General features: G+C 43.4%; 1 protein-coding gene across 8 annotated transcripts in view; it reads right to left on the reverse strand.

The window, feature by feature from the left end:
* Window positions 1-202: 202 nt before the first annotated feature.
* nek1 (NIMA-related kinase 1) overlaps window positions 203-18,060 on the reverse strand; it is a 226,766-nt gene continuing 208,908 nt past the window's right edge. For all 8 annotated transcript variants that reach the window (XM_070878030.1, XM_070878068.1, XM_070878050.1 and 5 more), the window contains 2 exons: window positions 9,277-9,409; window positions 203-836 (listed from right to left, as the gene is read on the reverse strand). In XM_070878030.1, the coding sequence (XP_070734131.1) occupies window positions 823-836; window positions 9,277-9,409 (147 nt within the window). In that variant the 3' untranslated portion in view covers window positions 203-822. The remainder of the gene's footprint in view (window positions 837-9,276; window positions 9,410-18,060) is intronic.

Consider the following 18,060-nt stretch of genomic DNA (forward strand, 5'->3'; position numbering starts at 1 on the left):
CATCCACACAGCCTCGAGTCATTAGGGGAGTTCTGGAAATGATTCTTGCAGCGATTATCTAACGATTTCCCTGGTTATAATACAAAATGCATACTTCTTTCATTATGAACGGTGAAACAAAAGCAATGCGATACATGACTATTGATCGTGGAATCCACAGGAATTCTGTTTTTTAAAAAACTCAACGTGCAAAATGTTTAATGTATAAAAGAATCTTTATTCTTAATCATTAGAAAGATATAATACATTTGTATGAACTTTGTACTTTGAAGTACTGTACAAGAAACTGTACCTATATTACAACTTAAAAGTCTGCTTTCAGATTAGTGTTCTGCAGCATGTAACTCGGGATCAATGGAAAGGATTCCTGCACAACAGGTCACCCCTCGTGTATAATGCAAGTGAAAATCTCCAGAGTTAGAAATATACTAGATTCTGTAATCCATTCCATTTCAACACTGTAACTCTTAACTGTGTGACATCCAAGGGAGTACTTTGGTCAGAGAATTCTGCGAGATATGCATACTTTTTTTTCAGCAGCTATACCCATAAATACAAAAGGCAACACACTGCAGAAACTTTCCAAACAAAAAAAAGGCAATACAGAATATAATCCTGGGGAAGAAAGGATAAAATAAAACCACGTCTTTGTACCGCATACCATGCAGACCCATATGTGCTGCACTGTAACGTCAGAGTGGCTGAACTTGCATCCATACGACCAGTGTTCGCGAGTTCGCTCAGGATTTGGCTCAAAAGATGGCATACGCTCAAATGTAAAAAAAGAAATCCATAATAGAGACATTTCCTGAGTGTCTGATTTTATTCATCATTGTCTGAAAAATAACGATTGAGAGAAAAATGACTTTTGATGTAAAATAACGTACAATAATAGTCAGTCACCAAAACTTTTGTGGTCATCCAGATCTTAGCCGAAGAATATTTTGTTTTCAAATATTTTCTAAATGTTTTGTTCAAATAAAAACTGCATCTTAATTCTTTTCATAAGTATGTCATTCCTCAATTAATTATGAGTTACCTCAGATGATTGCTGTAGCGGCAGTGCAACTTATATATTTTATTTGGGGGAAGAGCAAAACTAGAGACCATCAATATAAGATAGTCACCAAGAAATCAAATAGGGAATTCAGAAGGAACGTCTTTGCCCGGAAAGTGGTGAGAATGTGGAACCCACTACAATGGAGTGGTTGAAGTATAGATGCATTTAAGGGGAGGCTAGACAAGCATATGGAGAAGAGAGTAGGGTGTTATCCTGATAGATTTAGATGAGGAAAGACGGGAGGAGGCTCGAGTGGAGCATAAATGCTGACATGGACTGGTTGAGGCCGAATGGCCTGATTCTCTGCTGTGTATTCTATGTAAAAATGAAGTTGATGCGAAAATGCAGTCCATAATACCAAGAGTAAGAACTGTAACTACATCTTTCATTTTAGACAATAATTAAAGTAATACAGCTTAACCAGAGTACGTGATCCAGATCGCAACAGACATTAAAGCCCTGAGAGTATTCCTGGCAAAGAGGCATTCACGCTTTTGTTCCCAACCAATAATCAAAATCAGCAAGGTAAGCACGAATCAAATGACACATCACCAATGATGCTGCAGCTACTGGTATCGGATCAGGAGCTGTCCTGTTGCTCCAATCTTTCATACTGCCTGGCTGGAATCCAGTTTCTTATGCCCAGGTTGCACGCTTGCTTTCTTCCCCACAGCTCCTCGCAGTGATTCAAACTGAAATGTCGAGATGGTGCAGGTAGGCATGTTACTCGCACAGTCGCTTCTGGTGCTTTAAAAAAATTTGTTCATGGGATGTGGGCGTTGCTGGCAAGGCCGGCATTTATTGCCCATCCCTAGTTGCTCGAGAAGGTGGTGGTGAGCCGCCTTCTTGAACCGCTGCAGTCCGTGTGGTCAAGGTACTCCCATAGTGCTCTAGTGTTGCTACCTCCTCAGCAATGTTATGGAGAAACGTGGGGTCACGCCGTGCTGACACACATCCTCGTCAAGCTACCTTCCCAGGTCTCAGAAAACTGACTATTAGGTTCTCACCCGTCCATCTTCTCCTGGCCTCTGTGATCTCCTCCAACCCCATGTCCTTTGAGGAACCCTCCGTCCTCCAACACTCGCCTACTCCCCTGCACTCAATCAATGGCTTCTGCTCCTTCAGCCACCTTGCCCCCACCCTCTGGAACTCCGCCCATCAGTACCTTTGCTTCATCACCTCCCTCTGCCTGCGTACAAGAAAGACCTCACTGCTTGATTGTGTTTCTGTGCCTTCCACCTTGCCACCTGGACTTGTGAAGCTTTGAGAGATGACTCTGTATGTAATGAACACTCTATAAATGTAACTTAGTGATACTGTGCACGATTTATCCCTCCGCCAACATCACTAAAACTGATGATCTGATCATTATCATACTGTGGGAACTTGCTGTGTGCAAATTGGCTGCCACATTTCCTACATTACAGATCAAACATATTGGCTGTAAAGTGCTTTGGGACATCTTGATGTTGTGAAAGATGTTGTAAAAATGAAAGTTCTTTCTTTCTTTTGTTGACGTAATACAGTTGGACCTCTCTGGTCCGGCACCCTCGGACCAGACCGGAGCCGGAACAGAGAATTTTCCAATCACACTAGGTCACGTTTAGTGGTACCTGTCGACAGCGCCCGGGTTCCTGTGTGTGTTTGCGCGTGCTGGCAGCCTGTGGGCGATTCCCTCAGCCAATCACCGAACACACTCACTGACTGACAGCCTCTTCAGTCGATCGCCAAACACACTCACTGACTGACAGCCGTTCCAGCCAATTGCCAAACACATTCACTGACTGACAGCCGCTCCTCCAGCCAATCAAAACTTTAAAAAAAGACTTCCGCTCCCTCAGGCCCAACTAATGCCGAACACGGATGTTTCCGGATTAGAGTGTCCTGGACTGGAAAGGTACAACATGTATTACTAAAATGAACTTCCTTCATTTTAACTATCCTGGAATGTTTACATTGAGTGAAGTGCAAACTGGATTGAAAAAAATATATATATAAAATCCTAAATTGTATTCTTCGCCTTTGCTGTAACTCTCACATTGTAAGCCATCTACTGCACGCACTTCTGTTGCTCTGGAATGGGACAAAGCAGCAGAATAGCACCAACCGGCAGAACAATTTTTTAACGTGAAAATACTTCAAATAAATTTCTGCTGATGACGCTCAATCTTTAGCAGATGTTTATTTTGGCTCCAACAATATTGCTTTTGGGGTCACTAATTAAATTTGGCAATGTCGTAATAGATTTTTGTGGTCACTTTACTACAGTGTTCTTTGAACTATTTTAACCAAATAAATTCAGCATTATTAATCAACAATTGTGCAGCGTTACACATTAAAAATGTTAATCTTCAACAGGCACGAAAATGCCCCATTAAGAAATATGCCTCGCGATGACTAATTCCATTAACACAGTTGCCTTTTACTGGCTAGAACTGTGCAATAATGTGGCAAATAAGGGAAGAGGGAGGAAGGATGTCGGAAGTGAGTTTGAGGTGATGCTTGAAGGAGGAATAGAGGTAGCAAGGCAGAGGAGTTTCGACAGGGTATTCGTGCGTGTGTGTGGGGAAGTCCAAAACTAGGGGTCATAAATATAAGATAGTCACCAATAAAGAATTCAGGAGAAACTTCTTTAACTAGAGGGTGGTTAGAATGTGGAACTCGCTGCAAGCATGGAGTGATTGAGGCGAGTGGCACAGATGCATCTCAGGGGAAGCCATACCACCACACAAGAAGGAAAGGAATAGAAGGTTATGTTTGCAGGGCGAGATGAAGTAAACAGTGGGAGGAGGATCGTGTGGAGCTAAACAGCAGCACAGACTGGTTGGGCCAAATGGCCTGTTTCTGTGCTGTAAATTATCTAATTTTTAGGTTGTGGGGTTATGATAGCTGAACACTCTGGAGCTGAAGGTACTTTGCAAAGGAGACTAAATATTGTTTTTTTTTATTCTTAAGTCTGCCTTTGGCCAGTTCTTTGGGTGGAAAGGTTTATTCCACTTCAACAGCACCACTAAAAAAAAAGGTATTGTCACAAGATTTCTTTTCACTCATTGAGAGTTTGAGGCGAGGATGGACAGAGATATTTTAGTTCAAATAATCTGAATGTTTTCAGTGATCTAAGTGGTGAAGCTCAAGAGCGAGCTCAGTGCAAACTGTATACTGATAACACACATGTATTTATATAGCACCTTTAACGTAGTAAAACGGACCAAAGCGCTTCACAGCAGTGTTACAAGACAAAAAAATAAACTTGACACCGAGAAATTACAGATGATGACCAAAAGTTTGGTTATAGAGGTAGATTTTAAGGAGCATCTTAAAGGAGGAAAGAGAGGGAGAGAGGCAGAGAGGTTTAGGGAGGGAGTTCCAGAGCTTAGGGCCCAAGCAGTGTAAAGGCGCGGCCACCAATGGTTGAGCAGTTATAATCAGGGATGCTCAAGAGGGCACAATTTGAGGAGGGCAGACATCTCGTAGGGTTGTGAGGCTGAAGAAGATTACAGAGATAGGGAGGATGAGGCTATGGGGAGATTTGCAAACAAAGATGAGAATTCTGAAATCGAGGCGTTGCTTAACCGGGGGGAGCCAATGAAGACCAGCGAGCACAAGGGGTGATGGGTGATTAGGCCTTGGTGCGAGTTAGGACATGGGCTGCCGAGTTTTGGATGACCTCAAGTTTATGTAGAATGTTGCGTAGTTCAAAAAGAATGTGGGAGCCCAATCAGGAGTGCGTTGGAGTAGTCAAGTCTATAGATAACAAAGGCATGGATGAGGGCTTTAGCAGCAGAAGAGCTGAGACAGGGGCGGAGACGGGCGAGGTAATGGAGGTGGAAATAGGCAGTCTTAATTAATGCACTATTACTACCTCAAATGTTAACTCGATGATGATCCACCAGAGTTAACCGTGTTAAGTGCAAACTGTACAAAGGAGGCTATTCGTTTTTATCTCAAATCTGCCTTTGGCCAGTTCTTTGGGTGTAAACGTTTACTCCACTTCAACAGAATCACTAAAACAAAAGAACAAAAGAAACGGCAACAAGATTGCAATGTTAGGAGATCCCCAAACACTGTCACAGTTTTGATGAAAAGATGCAAACCTAGAAAACGACCAAAAGTGGACAGCCTCAAAAAAAAAACTGAGAACAACTCCCAGACAGCCCTGAATAAAAGTGTGCGAAAAGATTAATTACACTGAAGATGCAATGGACACAGCTTTAAGTTAAGCTGTGAATATATCCAACATTCCTTCACTTGCAACGGAGCAAAGAGAAGCTTGAAAGGGGAAGGAGCGTCAGGGTATGCAACCCATGTAAGTATTTAGTTTTGACAACTTACATTTATATAGAGCCTTTAATGAAGTAAAACAACCCAAGGTGCTTCACAGGAGTGTCAAGAAAAATTTAACACCAACTCCAATGGTGCATCTCCCAACACACTAAATTGTACAATGACATGAGTTTCACATTTTTGTTAATTGAAAAGGAAAGATCAGTTTAATTGCCGAATTTTATTGAAAACTACTCTCTATTTGGAAATGATTTATTTTTCTTCACATTTTAAAACATCGCTCTCCCAGGAGCGGCATCAGAAAAAAGCGCTTTACTGAGAGAAAGAAGGTCTAGTTAATTTTCTAGTTCACTTTTAAAAATTGCACAGCAGCAAATACGAGTATTCAAAGACAGTTATTGAAAGTAGCCAGGGCTGTCGACAGCAAATTTACAACAACAACTTGTATTTATATAGCACCTTTAACGTAGTGAAACATCCCAAGGCGCTTCACAGGAGGTATTATGAGATAAAATAAATTTTGACACACAGTCACACAAGTAGAAATTGGTGCAGGTGACCAAAAGCTTGATCAAAAAGACATTTTTAAGGAGCGTCTTGAAGGAGGAAGGAATGGTGGAGAATTTAGATTTTAGAAACATACGCTCCTTCCAAACACGAACCCCCTCCCCTCTTCTCTGGTGGGACATTTCTGGTGGGTATCGATATCCAGAAAATGTTGAGTTTTTATATTAAAATGGGATATTCTGGTTTATTTTAAACACTCTCTTCCCCTCCCCCTGCCCCCTGCCCCCCGCCTCCGATTGTGATTGATAGAATCACAGATAACACAGAAACAGGCCATTGGGCCGAACTAGTCTATGCCGGCATTTATGCTCCACATGAGCCTTCTCCTACCCTATCAGCACAACCACCTATCCCTTTATCCCTCGTACTTATCTAGCCTCCCCTTAAATGCATCTGTGCTATTCACCTCAACCACTCCATGTGGTAGCGAGTTCCACATTCTAACCACTCAATAGAATTTGAATCTTTAAAAAAAAAAAGAGGTGAAAAAAAAATTAACCCTGACTTTCTACAAACACGGACAGATAACATCTATAGGATTACAAACAAAGAAAGGTCGGAAAGCTAGGATGGCCTCCCACTCTGCCTCTGGGGTACAGCGCTGACACTGATTACCAGACTGAATAGGACAATGTCACCGACTTCTCCCAAGGGTTTGTTTACAAAACACGGTATTAAAAAATCTTTTGGCAGAAGAGGAGGCAAAACAGCATGATTTAAACATTTTTAAAAAAGGGATGAGTTTTCAGGCTGTCAGATCTGGGGAGAAATTACTTAGTGTTCCAATTTAGCAATGTGATGGGGTGGGTGAGAAGCCGTTACAGAAAGGCATTGATTGCAAATGCTGGTGTTAGGATTGTGTGTTTTTTTTTGAGAGTTAGTAGACGGACAGAAGAATCCATCAATCAACGACGGTTGGACTGGGCACAGAAAACAATCGTGGAGGGGCTCCCTTTAGTCACTATGGACTCCACTGCGGAATGGTCAGGATTTGAAGGCTGTTCACAAATACTTACAAGATAAAGTATAGGAAGTGATGGGACTGAAAGTTGCTGGCGATCCAACAATGGGAGGTTGCTTTGCTTATTTTGAGCATTTCTAAGAGATGTCTCGGTTGCCTGGAGACCGATTTCATCAATAGCTGCACAAGGCAGAGGTTAGGCATTATTTTTTATGTGGAGGAGAAAGAGGCCCGTTACAATTGGCGTACAGTGTAACTGCGAAACAAACAGGATGGCAGGGACAGAACCATTTATAATGTATGCTATTTTGGTGCGTGGGGGGGTGGTGGAAAAAGGAGAAAAAAATTTCCATTGAGTTAGTAAAGAAATCAGAGAACGACAAACAAGGGAGATGAAATGGAGAGAATGTGGAATGCACATGCACAGACCATTCGGCCCAACCAGTCCATGCCGGCATTTACAAAAACATAGAAAATAGGAGCAGTAGTAGGCCATTCAGCCCTTCGAGCCTGCACCGCCATTCATGACTGAGCCTCTATATCAACACCATATTCCCGCTTTCACCCCATACCCCTTGATGCCTTTTGTGTCTAGAAATCTATCTATCTCTCTCTTAAATACATTGTGACTTGGCCTCCACAGCCTTCTGTGGCAGAGAATTCCACAGGTTCACCACCCTCTGAGTGAAGAAATTTCTCATCTCAGTTCTAAATTTCCTACCCCGTATCCTGAGACTGTGACCCCTTGTTCTAGACTTCCCATCCAGGGGAAACATCCTCCCTGCATCCATACTATCCAACCCAACCAAAATTTTATATGTTTCAATGGGATCCCCTCTCATTCCAAAATCTAGTGAATACAGGCCGAGTCGATCCAATCTCTCCTCATGCGACAGTCCTGCCATCCCAGGAATCAGTCTGGTGAACCTTCGCTGCACTCCCTCTATGGCAAGTATATTCTTTCTTAGGTAAGGAGACCAAAACTACACACAATACTCCAGGTGCGGTCTCACCAAGGTCCTGTATAAATGTAGCAAGAAATCCTTACTCCTGTACTCAAATCTGTTTACAATGAAGGCCCCCATTTGCCTTCCTAACTGCTTGCTGCATCCGCATGTTTGCTTTCAATGACTGGTGTATAATGACACCCAGGTTCCTTTGTACATCGACATTTCCCAAGCTATCTCCATTTAAATATTTTGTCTTTATGTTTTTCCTACCAAAGTGGATAACGTCACATTTATCCATGTTACACTGTATCTGCCATGTGTTTGCCCACTCACTCAACCTATGCTCCACTCGAGCCTCCTCCAGTCTTTCCTCATCTAAATCTATCAGAATAACCCCCTACTCCCTCATCTTGCCTTCCCTTAAATGCATCTATACTATTTGCTTCAACCACTCCCTGTACACAATACGAGCACAAATGCATGATCAAAATGCCCACAATTGAGACAGGGCATGCATTATATGCCAAACTATTTAAAATAGATCTGACGGAAGCGACTAAACGGTGTGGCGTGGAGACCTGGGATAAATGACCGCTCACTTGATGTAGGTAGTCCAGTTTTGGAATGGTTATTTAATGCTGTGTTCAATATATAATATATATATTATAGAAATACATTTTTATTGAGTTCAGCTGGTACTCGATCCTCGGTACAATACCTGATATAAATATAAATTTAGATGAAGTTGGAAAGAATTTTGCTCGTCTGTCTGTTGGCAAAGGATTCATTGTCCAGTTCAGGCAGCTAGGTGCCGTCAGACATTCAACAACTGTACTACTATTTACGGATGCAACGTACTTGGAAAGCATTGCTACACGGCATTAGAGTAAATGAAGATTTAAAACAGTAAGCTGAAGTGTGACACGTAATTATAAAAAAAACAAAGGGCATTGTGCTGGATAAAAGGTAGATTACAGAATGCAAATGCGAAGCTTTAGAACGTACAGGCCCAGAAACATCGTCTGCAGTGAATTTACTTTGTTTTATTGTTCATTAAAAGGGGGAAACAGGGGAGGAGATACCGACGTAAAGGTTGATTACAACCACTTAGCCTTGTAATTACTCTGCTCTCCATTAAAATAAGCAGGCCGCTGCCTCAATAACGGTCAAAGGAATTTCATTAAGTGCTTTTACACTGATGTGGCACAAATAATTCCCAGGCCCACTGTATTAATAAGAGTAACTTTTGTTAAAATGGACACACGATACAAGTATGTTTTATAGAAATGTTACAGCACGGTAAAAAGCCATTCGGCCTGTGCCAGCTCTCTGCAAGAGCACCTCAGCTAGTCCCACTCCCTTGCCCTGTAGCCCTGAAAACTGTTCTGGTCAACGCCACAAAAATAAAAAGAACAAAACCTTCTCGGGTAAAATGAGTACACAAAGAAACGCACCTTCTTGATATGCTCCATCTGCCATGACTAGGTGGAGAATTTTGGAATACAAGTGCTCAAATTGAGGGCCCAGAATGACTTGCACTATCGTGGTACCGATGTCAATGTTTTCATCTTCATCCTCGTGTATTGCCTGATCCACAAGAGAAAAAGGGTTACTTCATTCGAGTGTCATGGGGTTTAATGTAGCTTTCAACATGCAAACTTTTACAGATAAAGGAATTAAAATACTCAACAGGCAGCAGGGCAAATGCACGCGAGAACTGCATGTTCACAGCGCACTGTTCCCCTATGGCTTCACTGCCCTACGGACCAGGAAGATCCCGTGTTCAGTACCCAAGCTATGCTGAGTTACCTGGTCTCACCCGAGGTGGCGGTCAGGTCCTCATAATGGCTCTCAGCGCCCTTGGGTGTGGGAGGGGAAATAAAATCCAATGAGCTGCAATGAGCCCTGCTCGATGTGCATGCGGATGTCTGGTGAAAATAGGGTGAGGCTCAGTTGTAATGCAATCCCTGATAAATAGCCTCCAGGCAATCATTGTCTGAGGCTGACTCACAAAGAATAGCCACTTTATGTCAGATACTTAATGCCAAAGGGGTGACTCACTGACTCCTTTTTACCTTCTAATCTTCGGAGCGACAGGATCTGAATCTCAGTCTGCGATTTTCTGCGTGGTTGATTTGACTGTCAGCTTTGGCTCAGTGGGTAGCACTCTCATCCCAGAGTCAAGTCCCACTCCAGGGACTGGGTGGCACAAAAATTTATGCTGACACTCCAGTGCAGTGGAGCACTGTACTATTGGAGGTGTCGTCTTTCAGATGAGATGTTAAACCGAGGTCCTGTCTGCTCTCTCAAGTGGGCGTAAAAGATTCCACGGCACTTAGAAGAGCAGGGGGGTTATCCCCAATGTTCTGGCTAATATTTATCCCTCAACCAACATAACAAAAACAGTTTATCTGGTCATTATCACATTGCTGCTTATGGGAGGTTGCTTGTCTGCAAATTGGCTGCCATGTTTCCTACATTACAACAGTGATGACACTCCAAAAGTACTTTATTGGCTGTAAAGCCCTCTGAGACTTCCGGTGGTCGTGAAAGGCACGATACAAATGCAAGTCTTTCTTTTTTCTTTTTTTCATTAAATCAATCGCAACAGAGGGAAATCACTGTGCAAAATGCCAGGTGCTTTATTGGCAGATTTTTAATTTTTTAAATTTATTCCTTCATCATCATAGGCAGTCCCTCGAAACGAGGATGACTTGCTTCCACACCAAAAAAGGATGAGTTCACAGGCGTTTCGAAAGAAGAACCCGAACTACATTCTCAAGGGTGGAAGATGCCTGTGCGAGGATTTTTTTAACGCGCAGTGGCCGTTGCACACCAGCCACCACATGGGCGTGACAGAGCTAGGTCTTGGTCCAGTGGCAAGGATTAACCAAGACAACTGGAGACCTTCATGGGATGTGGGTGTCGCCAACAAGGTCAGCATTTATTGCCCTTCCCTAATTTCCTTAGAGAAGGTGGTGATGAGAAAACAGGGAAATCCACACGAGAATACACCTCATTGAATCTTAGTACTGATTCGGTACAACTGAGTGGCTTTCTAGGTCACTTCAGAGGGGCAGTTAAGAGTCAACCACATTGCTGTGGGTCTGGAGTCACATATAGGTCAGACTGGGTAACATGGCAGATTTCCTTCCCTAAATTAGTGAATTAGATGGGCTTTTACAACAATCCAGTAGTTTTATGGTCACCATTACTGATATTGGCTTTTTGCTCCTGATTTATTTATTAACTGAATTTAAATTCCCCAGCTGCCGTGGTGTAATTTGAACCCATGACCCCGGATTATTTGTCTAGGTTTTCTGGATTACTAGTCTAGTGCCAAACCACTATGCTACCGTACCCGAATGCTACACAAGTTATTTAAAATGGAGAACAGGTGCATGGAAACAAGGACCTAAAAGAGGAGGGCAAAATCAAATGTTTCCGAAATGATCGGGGGAACTCCTGGTTCCAAACATATAGCTTTTATCTTGGATGGTTGGGAAACTCAATTTAGCTCGTAAAAAATATTTCCTCAGAAAAAACACAACAAATTAGGAAACAGTAACGCAAGAGCATTTCACACAACCAGTCAGTGTCAGCACTTGTGGATAAAATGAATTTTGTTAAGAGGTACGTGTAGTAATCTATAAAATTGGTGGTACTTCAGCAAATATAAAGCAATTTATTTGAATAAAAATGTCAAAGCTACAAAGGCCTTTGTCAGAACCCTTGTCAAACCAAATGATTCTTGTTTAAAAAAAAAGGCTGATTCTAATCACACATTTTCTCTCACCATTTATTATGACAGTTGGGTAACTTTTTTCCAGTCATTACAGTTTCATAGGGCTCAATTTTCCCCAGTATTTGCTCAGTTTTTTTGGAGTAGGCTGCTTTTTCTGGCCTAACTTAAAAATTGCCAGTTTCCCCAATCAATTTGCACCAGCATAACTCACTTAGTTAAGTTTTTTTTATAGGTAAGCTGTTTTTTTTCCTCAAAAGGAGGCATTACCAGCCACCTACGTCAATTCTGTCCATTTAGGTAACTTTGGCTAGCTAATAGTTACTCCATTTCTACTTAGGCCAGCGCATGTGGTCACTCGAGAAAACCCTTGCGGAGAGTTAAAGAAATCGGCGCAGGTAAGTGCAGCAGATGCCCGGACAGCAGCAACAGGAAAGGTAAGTGAGAGGGGGAGAGGAAGAGAGAGGTGGGGGGAGGGAGAGGGGGTGGCGGGAGGGAGAGGGGGTGGGGGGAAGCCTTTCCGGTGTAGTTCGGTGTGGGGACCGGGAGAGAGACCATTCGGCCTGGGCTAGGGGTGGGAGAATGTACTGACAAGCCCTTCGGTCAGGGCTAGGGGCTGGGGAGCAGACCGGGAGGGAGGGAAGAGAGCGAACTGGCCAGCATCGGAGGCCACAAGGCGGCGGGATGGCAGCGGAGAGGCCCGGGGGGGGGGGGGGGGGGAAAGAGACTGTGTGTTATAATCTACAGCTTCTTGAAATCTATTGCCTAACCATTACTTGTTGACAGACCTGAAAGGTTACTCACTATGAAGCTGAAAGAAGCCACCCAGACTCTGAGCTCTACTGCGCATGCGCGGCCACTTCAGTGACATCAAGAACATCACTTCCCCCCGCCCGCCCCCCCCCCTCCCCCCCACCGCATACGCAGAAGGCCCGGCTCTTTTTTCCAGCGCAGACCGCAGGTTCCACCCCCCGAGGTGACCGGCCACGCTGCGTGGCTGCAGATTAGAGGCCAAACATCGGGAAAACTACTAAGATTTTTTCCTGGCACATCTATTCATGTAATTAAGCGGCGCAACTCGGGCAAGTACGCCAGAAAACGGGCTCGGGGAAAATTGAGCCCATAGTGTGCAATTGCATACAAACCTTTAATTTCAGGAAGAGTTGTAAACACCCAAGGCTGCTAATTAACATTATGTTACTTTCCAAAAGTTAGGGTAAGCATTTCCCAGTCAATATACGTACATTCATCATTGCTGGGTCAAAATCCTGGCACTCCTTAGCTAACGGCACTGTGGGAGGACCTTCTCTACACAAGAAATAGTTGCAGGAGTAGGCCATTTGGCCCCTCGAGCCTGCACCACCATTCAATAAGATCATGGCTGATCTGATCTAGGACTCAGCTCCACTTCCCTGCCCGCTCCCCATAACCCTTTACTCCCTTATTGCTCAAAAATCTGGTTATCTCCACCTCAATGACCCAGGCTCCACAGCTCTCTGGGGCAGAGAATTCCATAGATTTACAACCCTCAGAGAAGAAATTTCTCCTCATCTCACTTTTAAATGGGTGGCTCCTTATTCTGAGACTATGCCCTCTAGTTCGAGATTCCCCTATGAGTGGAAATATCCTCTCTGCATCCACCTTATCGAGCCCCCTCATTATCTTATATATTTTGATAAGATCACCCCTCAACCTTCTGAACTCCACTGAGTACAGGCCCAACCTACCTTCATAAGTCAATCCCCTCATCTCCAGAATCAGCCTAGTGAACCCTCTCTGAACACCCTCCAATGCAAGAATATCCTCCCTTAAATACGGACACCAAAACTGTACGCAGTACTCCAGGTGTGGCCTCACCCTCACATGAACTGCAGCGGTTCAAGAAGGCGGCCCACCATCATCATCTTCTCAAGGGTAACTAGGGATGGGCAATAAATGCTGGCCTTACCTGCGACGGCCACGTCCTAAGAATGAATATTAAAAAAAACCTCCCTGTGACTACAAGAAAGTTTGGGAACTTTATCTCACGTGCTACAATATACCTCACATTGTATGGAATGGACAGTTGGCATGGTGAATTTACTGACAGATGTTGGTCAAAATTGAAAAACACTGTTGGAATATTTACCTCATGCACCATAAGCCTTTAAGAGATGCACAACCATAGAAAACATAGAAAATAGGTGCAGGAGCAGGCCATTCAGCCCTTCGAGACTGCACCACCATTCAATATGATCGTGGTTGATCATGCAACTTCAGTACCCCATTCCTGCTTTCTCATAATTTATTGTGATGAATTTTAACAATTTTAAAAATGGAATTAAGTTGTCATGCCAATTAACAAAATAAAATCCTCAAAATACAATTTGTTCATTGACGTTACAATGACCATGAAAGAGTTAAATATGAACCAGTAAGAAAACCACATGCCGACCTATACTATATAAAACACTGTGTGGAAGGCAGGGGACCCTCTGATATAAAATACTACCCACTTCATTAAGAACTCAAAAACGGATGTCCTATTTTTATAAAGAAATTGGATATATTCAATGTGCAATAAGAAGTAACATTTTGTGCATAGCAGACCATTTCCAAAGGCACACATTTAAATTAGGGCCATGTGCTAAATATCCAAAGTTGTTTAGATGGGATGTCCAGTGGTGAATATCATTTGCAAAGGATTAATGATAGTGGATATCGAACTGAAGACATTGTGAACCAATCCATGTACAGCGTCATAAAATCATACAGCACAGGAGGCTGCCATTCGGCCCATCGTGCCTGTGCCAGCTCTTTAATGGGGCTATCCAATCAGTCCCTCTCCTCTGCTATTTCGCTGTCAATCTTGTTCAGGTCGTCAGGTAGAAACAGCACAGAAACAAGCCGTTCGGCCGAACCAGTCCATGCCGGTTAGCCTCCTCTTGCCTTTCCTCATCTAACCCCATCAGCCTAACCCTCTATTCCCGTTTTCCTCATATGCTTGCCTAACCTCCCCTTAAATGCATCGATACTAATTGCTTCAACCGCTCCCTGTGGTAGCGGGTTCCACATTCTCACCACTCTCTGGGTAAAGAAGTTTCTTCTGAATTCTCTATTTGATTTCTTGGTAACTATCTTATATTGATGGCCTCTAGTTTTGATCTTCTCCATAAGTGGAAACACTCTCTCTGTATCCACTCTATCAAAACCTTTTACAATTTTGAAGACCTCTAGCCCACCCCTCAGCCTTGACTTTTTCAACTAAAAGCGACCCACCCTGTTCATCCTTTCCTGATAGGTTTACCCTCGCATTTCTGGTATCGTCCTTGGAAATCTTCTCTGCGCCCTCTCCAGTGCCTCTATCTCCTTTTTATAATATAGCGACCAGAATTGCACACAGTACTAAGGGCCCAAGTTTCCACATGATTTGCGCCTGATTTTTTAGGAGCAACTGGTGGAGAACGGACTATCTTAGAAATCGCAATTCTCCGCATTTTTCTTTCTGCAGTTCTAGTCAGGTAGAACAATTCTACTTTGGAACAAAATTTTTTCTTCGAAAGGGGGCGTGTCCGGCCACTGACGCCTGATTTGAAAGTTTCCACAGTGAAAACGTACTCTAAACTAAAGAAGAATGGAGCAAGTGAAGATTTTTGTAGAACTGAAAAAACCTGTTCCACACATTAAAAAAATCAGGCGCAGGTTACAAATTAGGCGTCCAGAACAAGGTGGGGGGGGGGGGGGGTGGGAAAGGAAGTCATTAAATTCTATAATAAATCCTTATTTATATACTTCTACAAATATTATACATAGAAACATAGAAACATAGAAAATAGGTGCAGGAGTAGGCCATTCGGCCCTTCTAGCCTGCACCGCCATTCAATGAGTTCATGGCTGAACATGCAACTTCACTACCCCATTCCTGCTTTCTCACCATACCCCTTGATCCCCCTAGTAGTAAGGACTTCATCTAACTCCTTTTTGAATATATTTAGTGAATTGGCCTCAACTACTTTCTGTGGTAGAGAATTCCACAGGTTCACCACTCTCTGGGTGAAGAAGTTTCTCCTTATCTCGGTCCTAAATGGCTTACCCCTTATCCTTAGACTGTGACCCCTGGTTCTGGACTTCCCCAACATTGGGAACATTCTTCCTGCATCTAACCTGTCCAAACCCGTCAGAATTTTAAACGTTTCTATGAGGTCCCCTCTCACTCTTCTGAACTCCAGTGAATACAAGCCCAGTTGATCCAGTCTTTCTTGATAGGTCAGTCCCACCATCCCGGGAATCAATCTGGTGAATCTTCGCTGCACTCCCTCAATAGCAAGAATGTCCTTCCTCAAGTTAGGAGACCAAAACTGTACACAATACTCCAGGTGTGGCCTCACCAAGGCCCTGTACAACTGTAGCAACACCTCCCTGTCCCTGTACTCAAATCCCCTCGCTATGAAGGCCAACATGCCATTTGCTTTCTTAACTGCCTGCTGTACCTGCATGCCAACCTTCAATGACTGATGTACCATGACACCCAGGTCTCTTTGCACCTCCCCTTTTCCTAATCTGTCACCATTCAGATAATAGTCTGTCTCTCTGTTTTTACCACCAAAGTGGATAACCTCACATTTATCCACATTATACTTCATCTGCCATGCATTTGCCCACTCACCTAACCTATCCAAGTCGCTCTGCAGCCTCGTAGAATCCTCCTTGCAGCTCACACTGCCACCCAACTTAGTGTCATCCGCAAATTTGGAGATACTACATTTAATCCCCTCGTCTAAATCATTAATGTACAGTGTAAACAGCTGGGGCCCCAGCACAGAACCTTGCGGTACCCCACTAGTCACTGCCTGCCATTCTGAAAAGTCCCCATTTACTCCTACTCTTTGCTTCCTGTCGGACAACCAGTTCTCAATCCATGTCAGCACACTACCCCCAATCCCATGTGCTTTAACTTTGCACATTAATCTCTTCTGTGGGACCTTGTCGAAAGCCTTCTGAAAGTCCAAATATACCACATCAACTGGTTCTCCCTTGTCCACTCTACTGGAAACATCCTCAAAAAATTCCAGAAGATTTGTCAAGCATGATTTCCCTTTCACAAATCCATGCTGACTTGGACCTATCATATTACCTCTTTCCAAATGCACTGCTATGACATCCTTAATAATTGATTCCATCATTTTACCCACTACCGATGTCAGGCTGACCGGTCTGTAATTCCCTGTTTTCTCTCTCCCTCCTTTTTAAAAAGTGGGGTTACATTGGCTACCCTCCACTCCATAGGAACTGATCCAGAGTCAATGGAATGTTGGAAAATGACTGTCAATGCATCCACTATTTCCAAGGCCACCTCCTTAAGTACTCTGGGATGCAGTCCATCAGGCCCTGGGGATTTATCGGCCTTCAATCCCATCAATTTCCCCAACACAATTTCCCGACTAATAAGGATTTCCCTCAGTTCCTCCTCCTTACTAGACCCTCCGACCCCTTTTATATCCGGAAGGTTGTTTGTGTCCTCCTCAGTGAATACCGAACCAAAGTACTTGTTCAATTGGTCCGCCATTTCTTTGTTCCCCGTTATGACTTCCCCTGATTCTGACTGCAGGGGACCTACGTTTGTCTTTACTAACCTTTTTCTCTTTACATATCTATAGAAGCTTTTGCAATCCGTCTTAATGTTCCCTGCAAGTTTCTTCTCGTACTCCATTTTCCCTGCCCTAATCAAACCCTTTGTCCTCCTCTGCTGAGTTCTAAATTTCTCCCAGTCCCCGGGTTCGCTGCTATTTCTGGCCAATTTGTATGCCACTTCCTTGGCTTTAATGCTATCCCTGATTTCCCTTGATAGCCACGGTTGAGCCACCTTCCCTTTTTTATTTTTACGACAGACAGGAATGTACAATTGTTGTAGTTCATCCATGCAGTCTCTAAATGTCTGCCATTACCCATCCACAGTCAACCCCTTCAGTATCATTCGCCAATCTATCCTAGCCAATTCACGCCTCATACCTTCAAAGTTAGCCTTCTTTAAGTTCTGGACCATGGTCTCTGAATTAACTATTTCATTCTCCATCCTAATGCAGAATTCCACCATATTATGGTCACTCTTCCCCAAGGGGCCTCGCACAACGAGATTGCTAATTAATCCTCTCTCATTACACAACACCCAGTCTAAGATGGCCTCCCCCCTAGTTGGTTCCTCGACATATTGGTCTAAAAAACCATCCCTTATGCACTCCAGGAAATCCTCCTCCACCGTATTGCTTCCAGTTTGGTTAACCCAATCTATGTGCATATTAAAGTCACCCATTATAACTGCTGCACCTTTATTGCACGCACCCCTAATTTCATGTTTGATGCCCTCCCCAACATCACTATTACTGTTTGGAGGTCTGTACACAACTCCCACTAACGTTTTTTGTCCTTTGGTATTCTGCAGCTCTACCCATATAGATTCCACATCATCCAAGCTAATGTCCTTCCGAACTATTGCCTTAATTTGCTCCTTAACCAACAA

The sequence above is a fragment of the Pristiophorus japonicus genome, chromosome 1, assembly GCF_044704955.1.
Source record: "Pristiophorus japonicus isolate sPriJap1 chromosome 1, sPriJap1.hap1, whole genome shotgun sequence".
In the NCBI taxonomy this organism is placed as follows: domain Eukaryota; kingdom Metazoa; phylum Chordata; class Chondrichthyes; family Pristiophoridae; genus Pristiophorus; species Pristiophorus japonicus.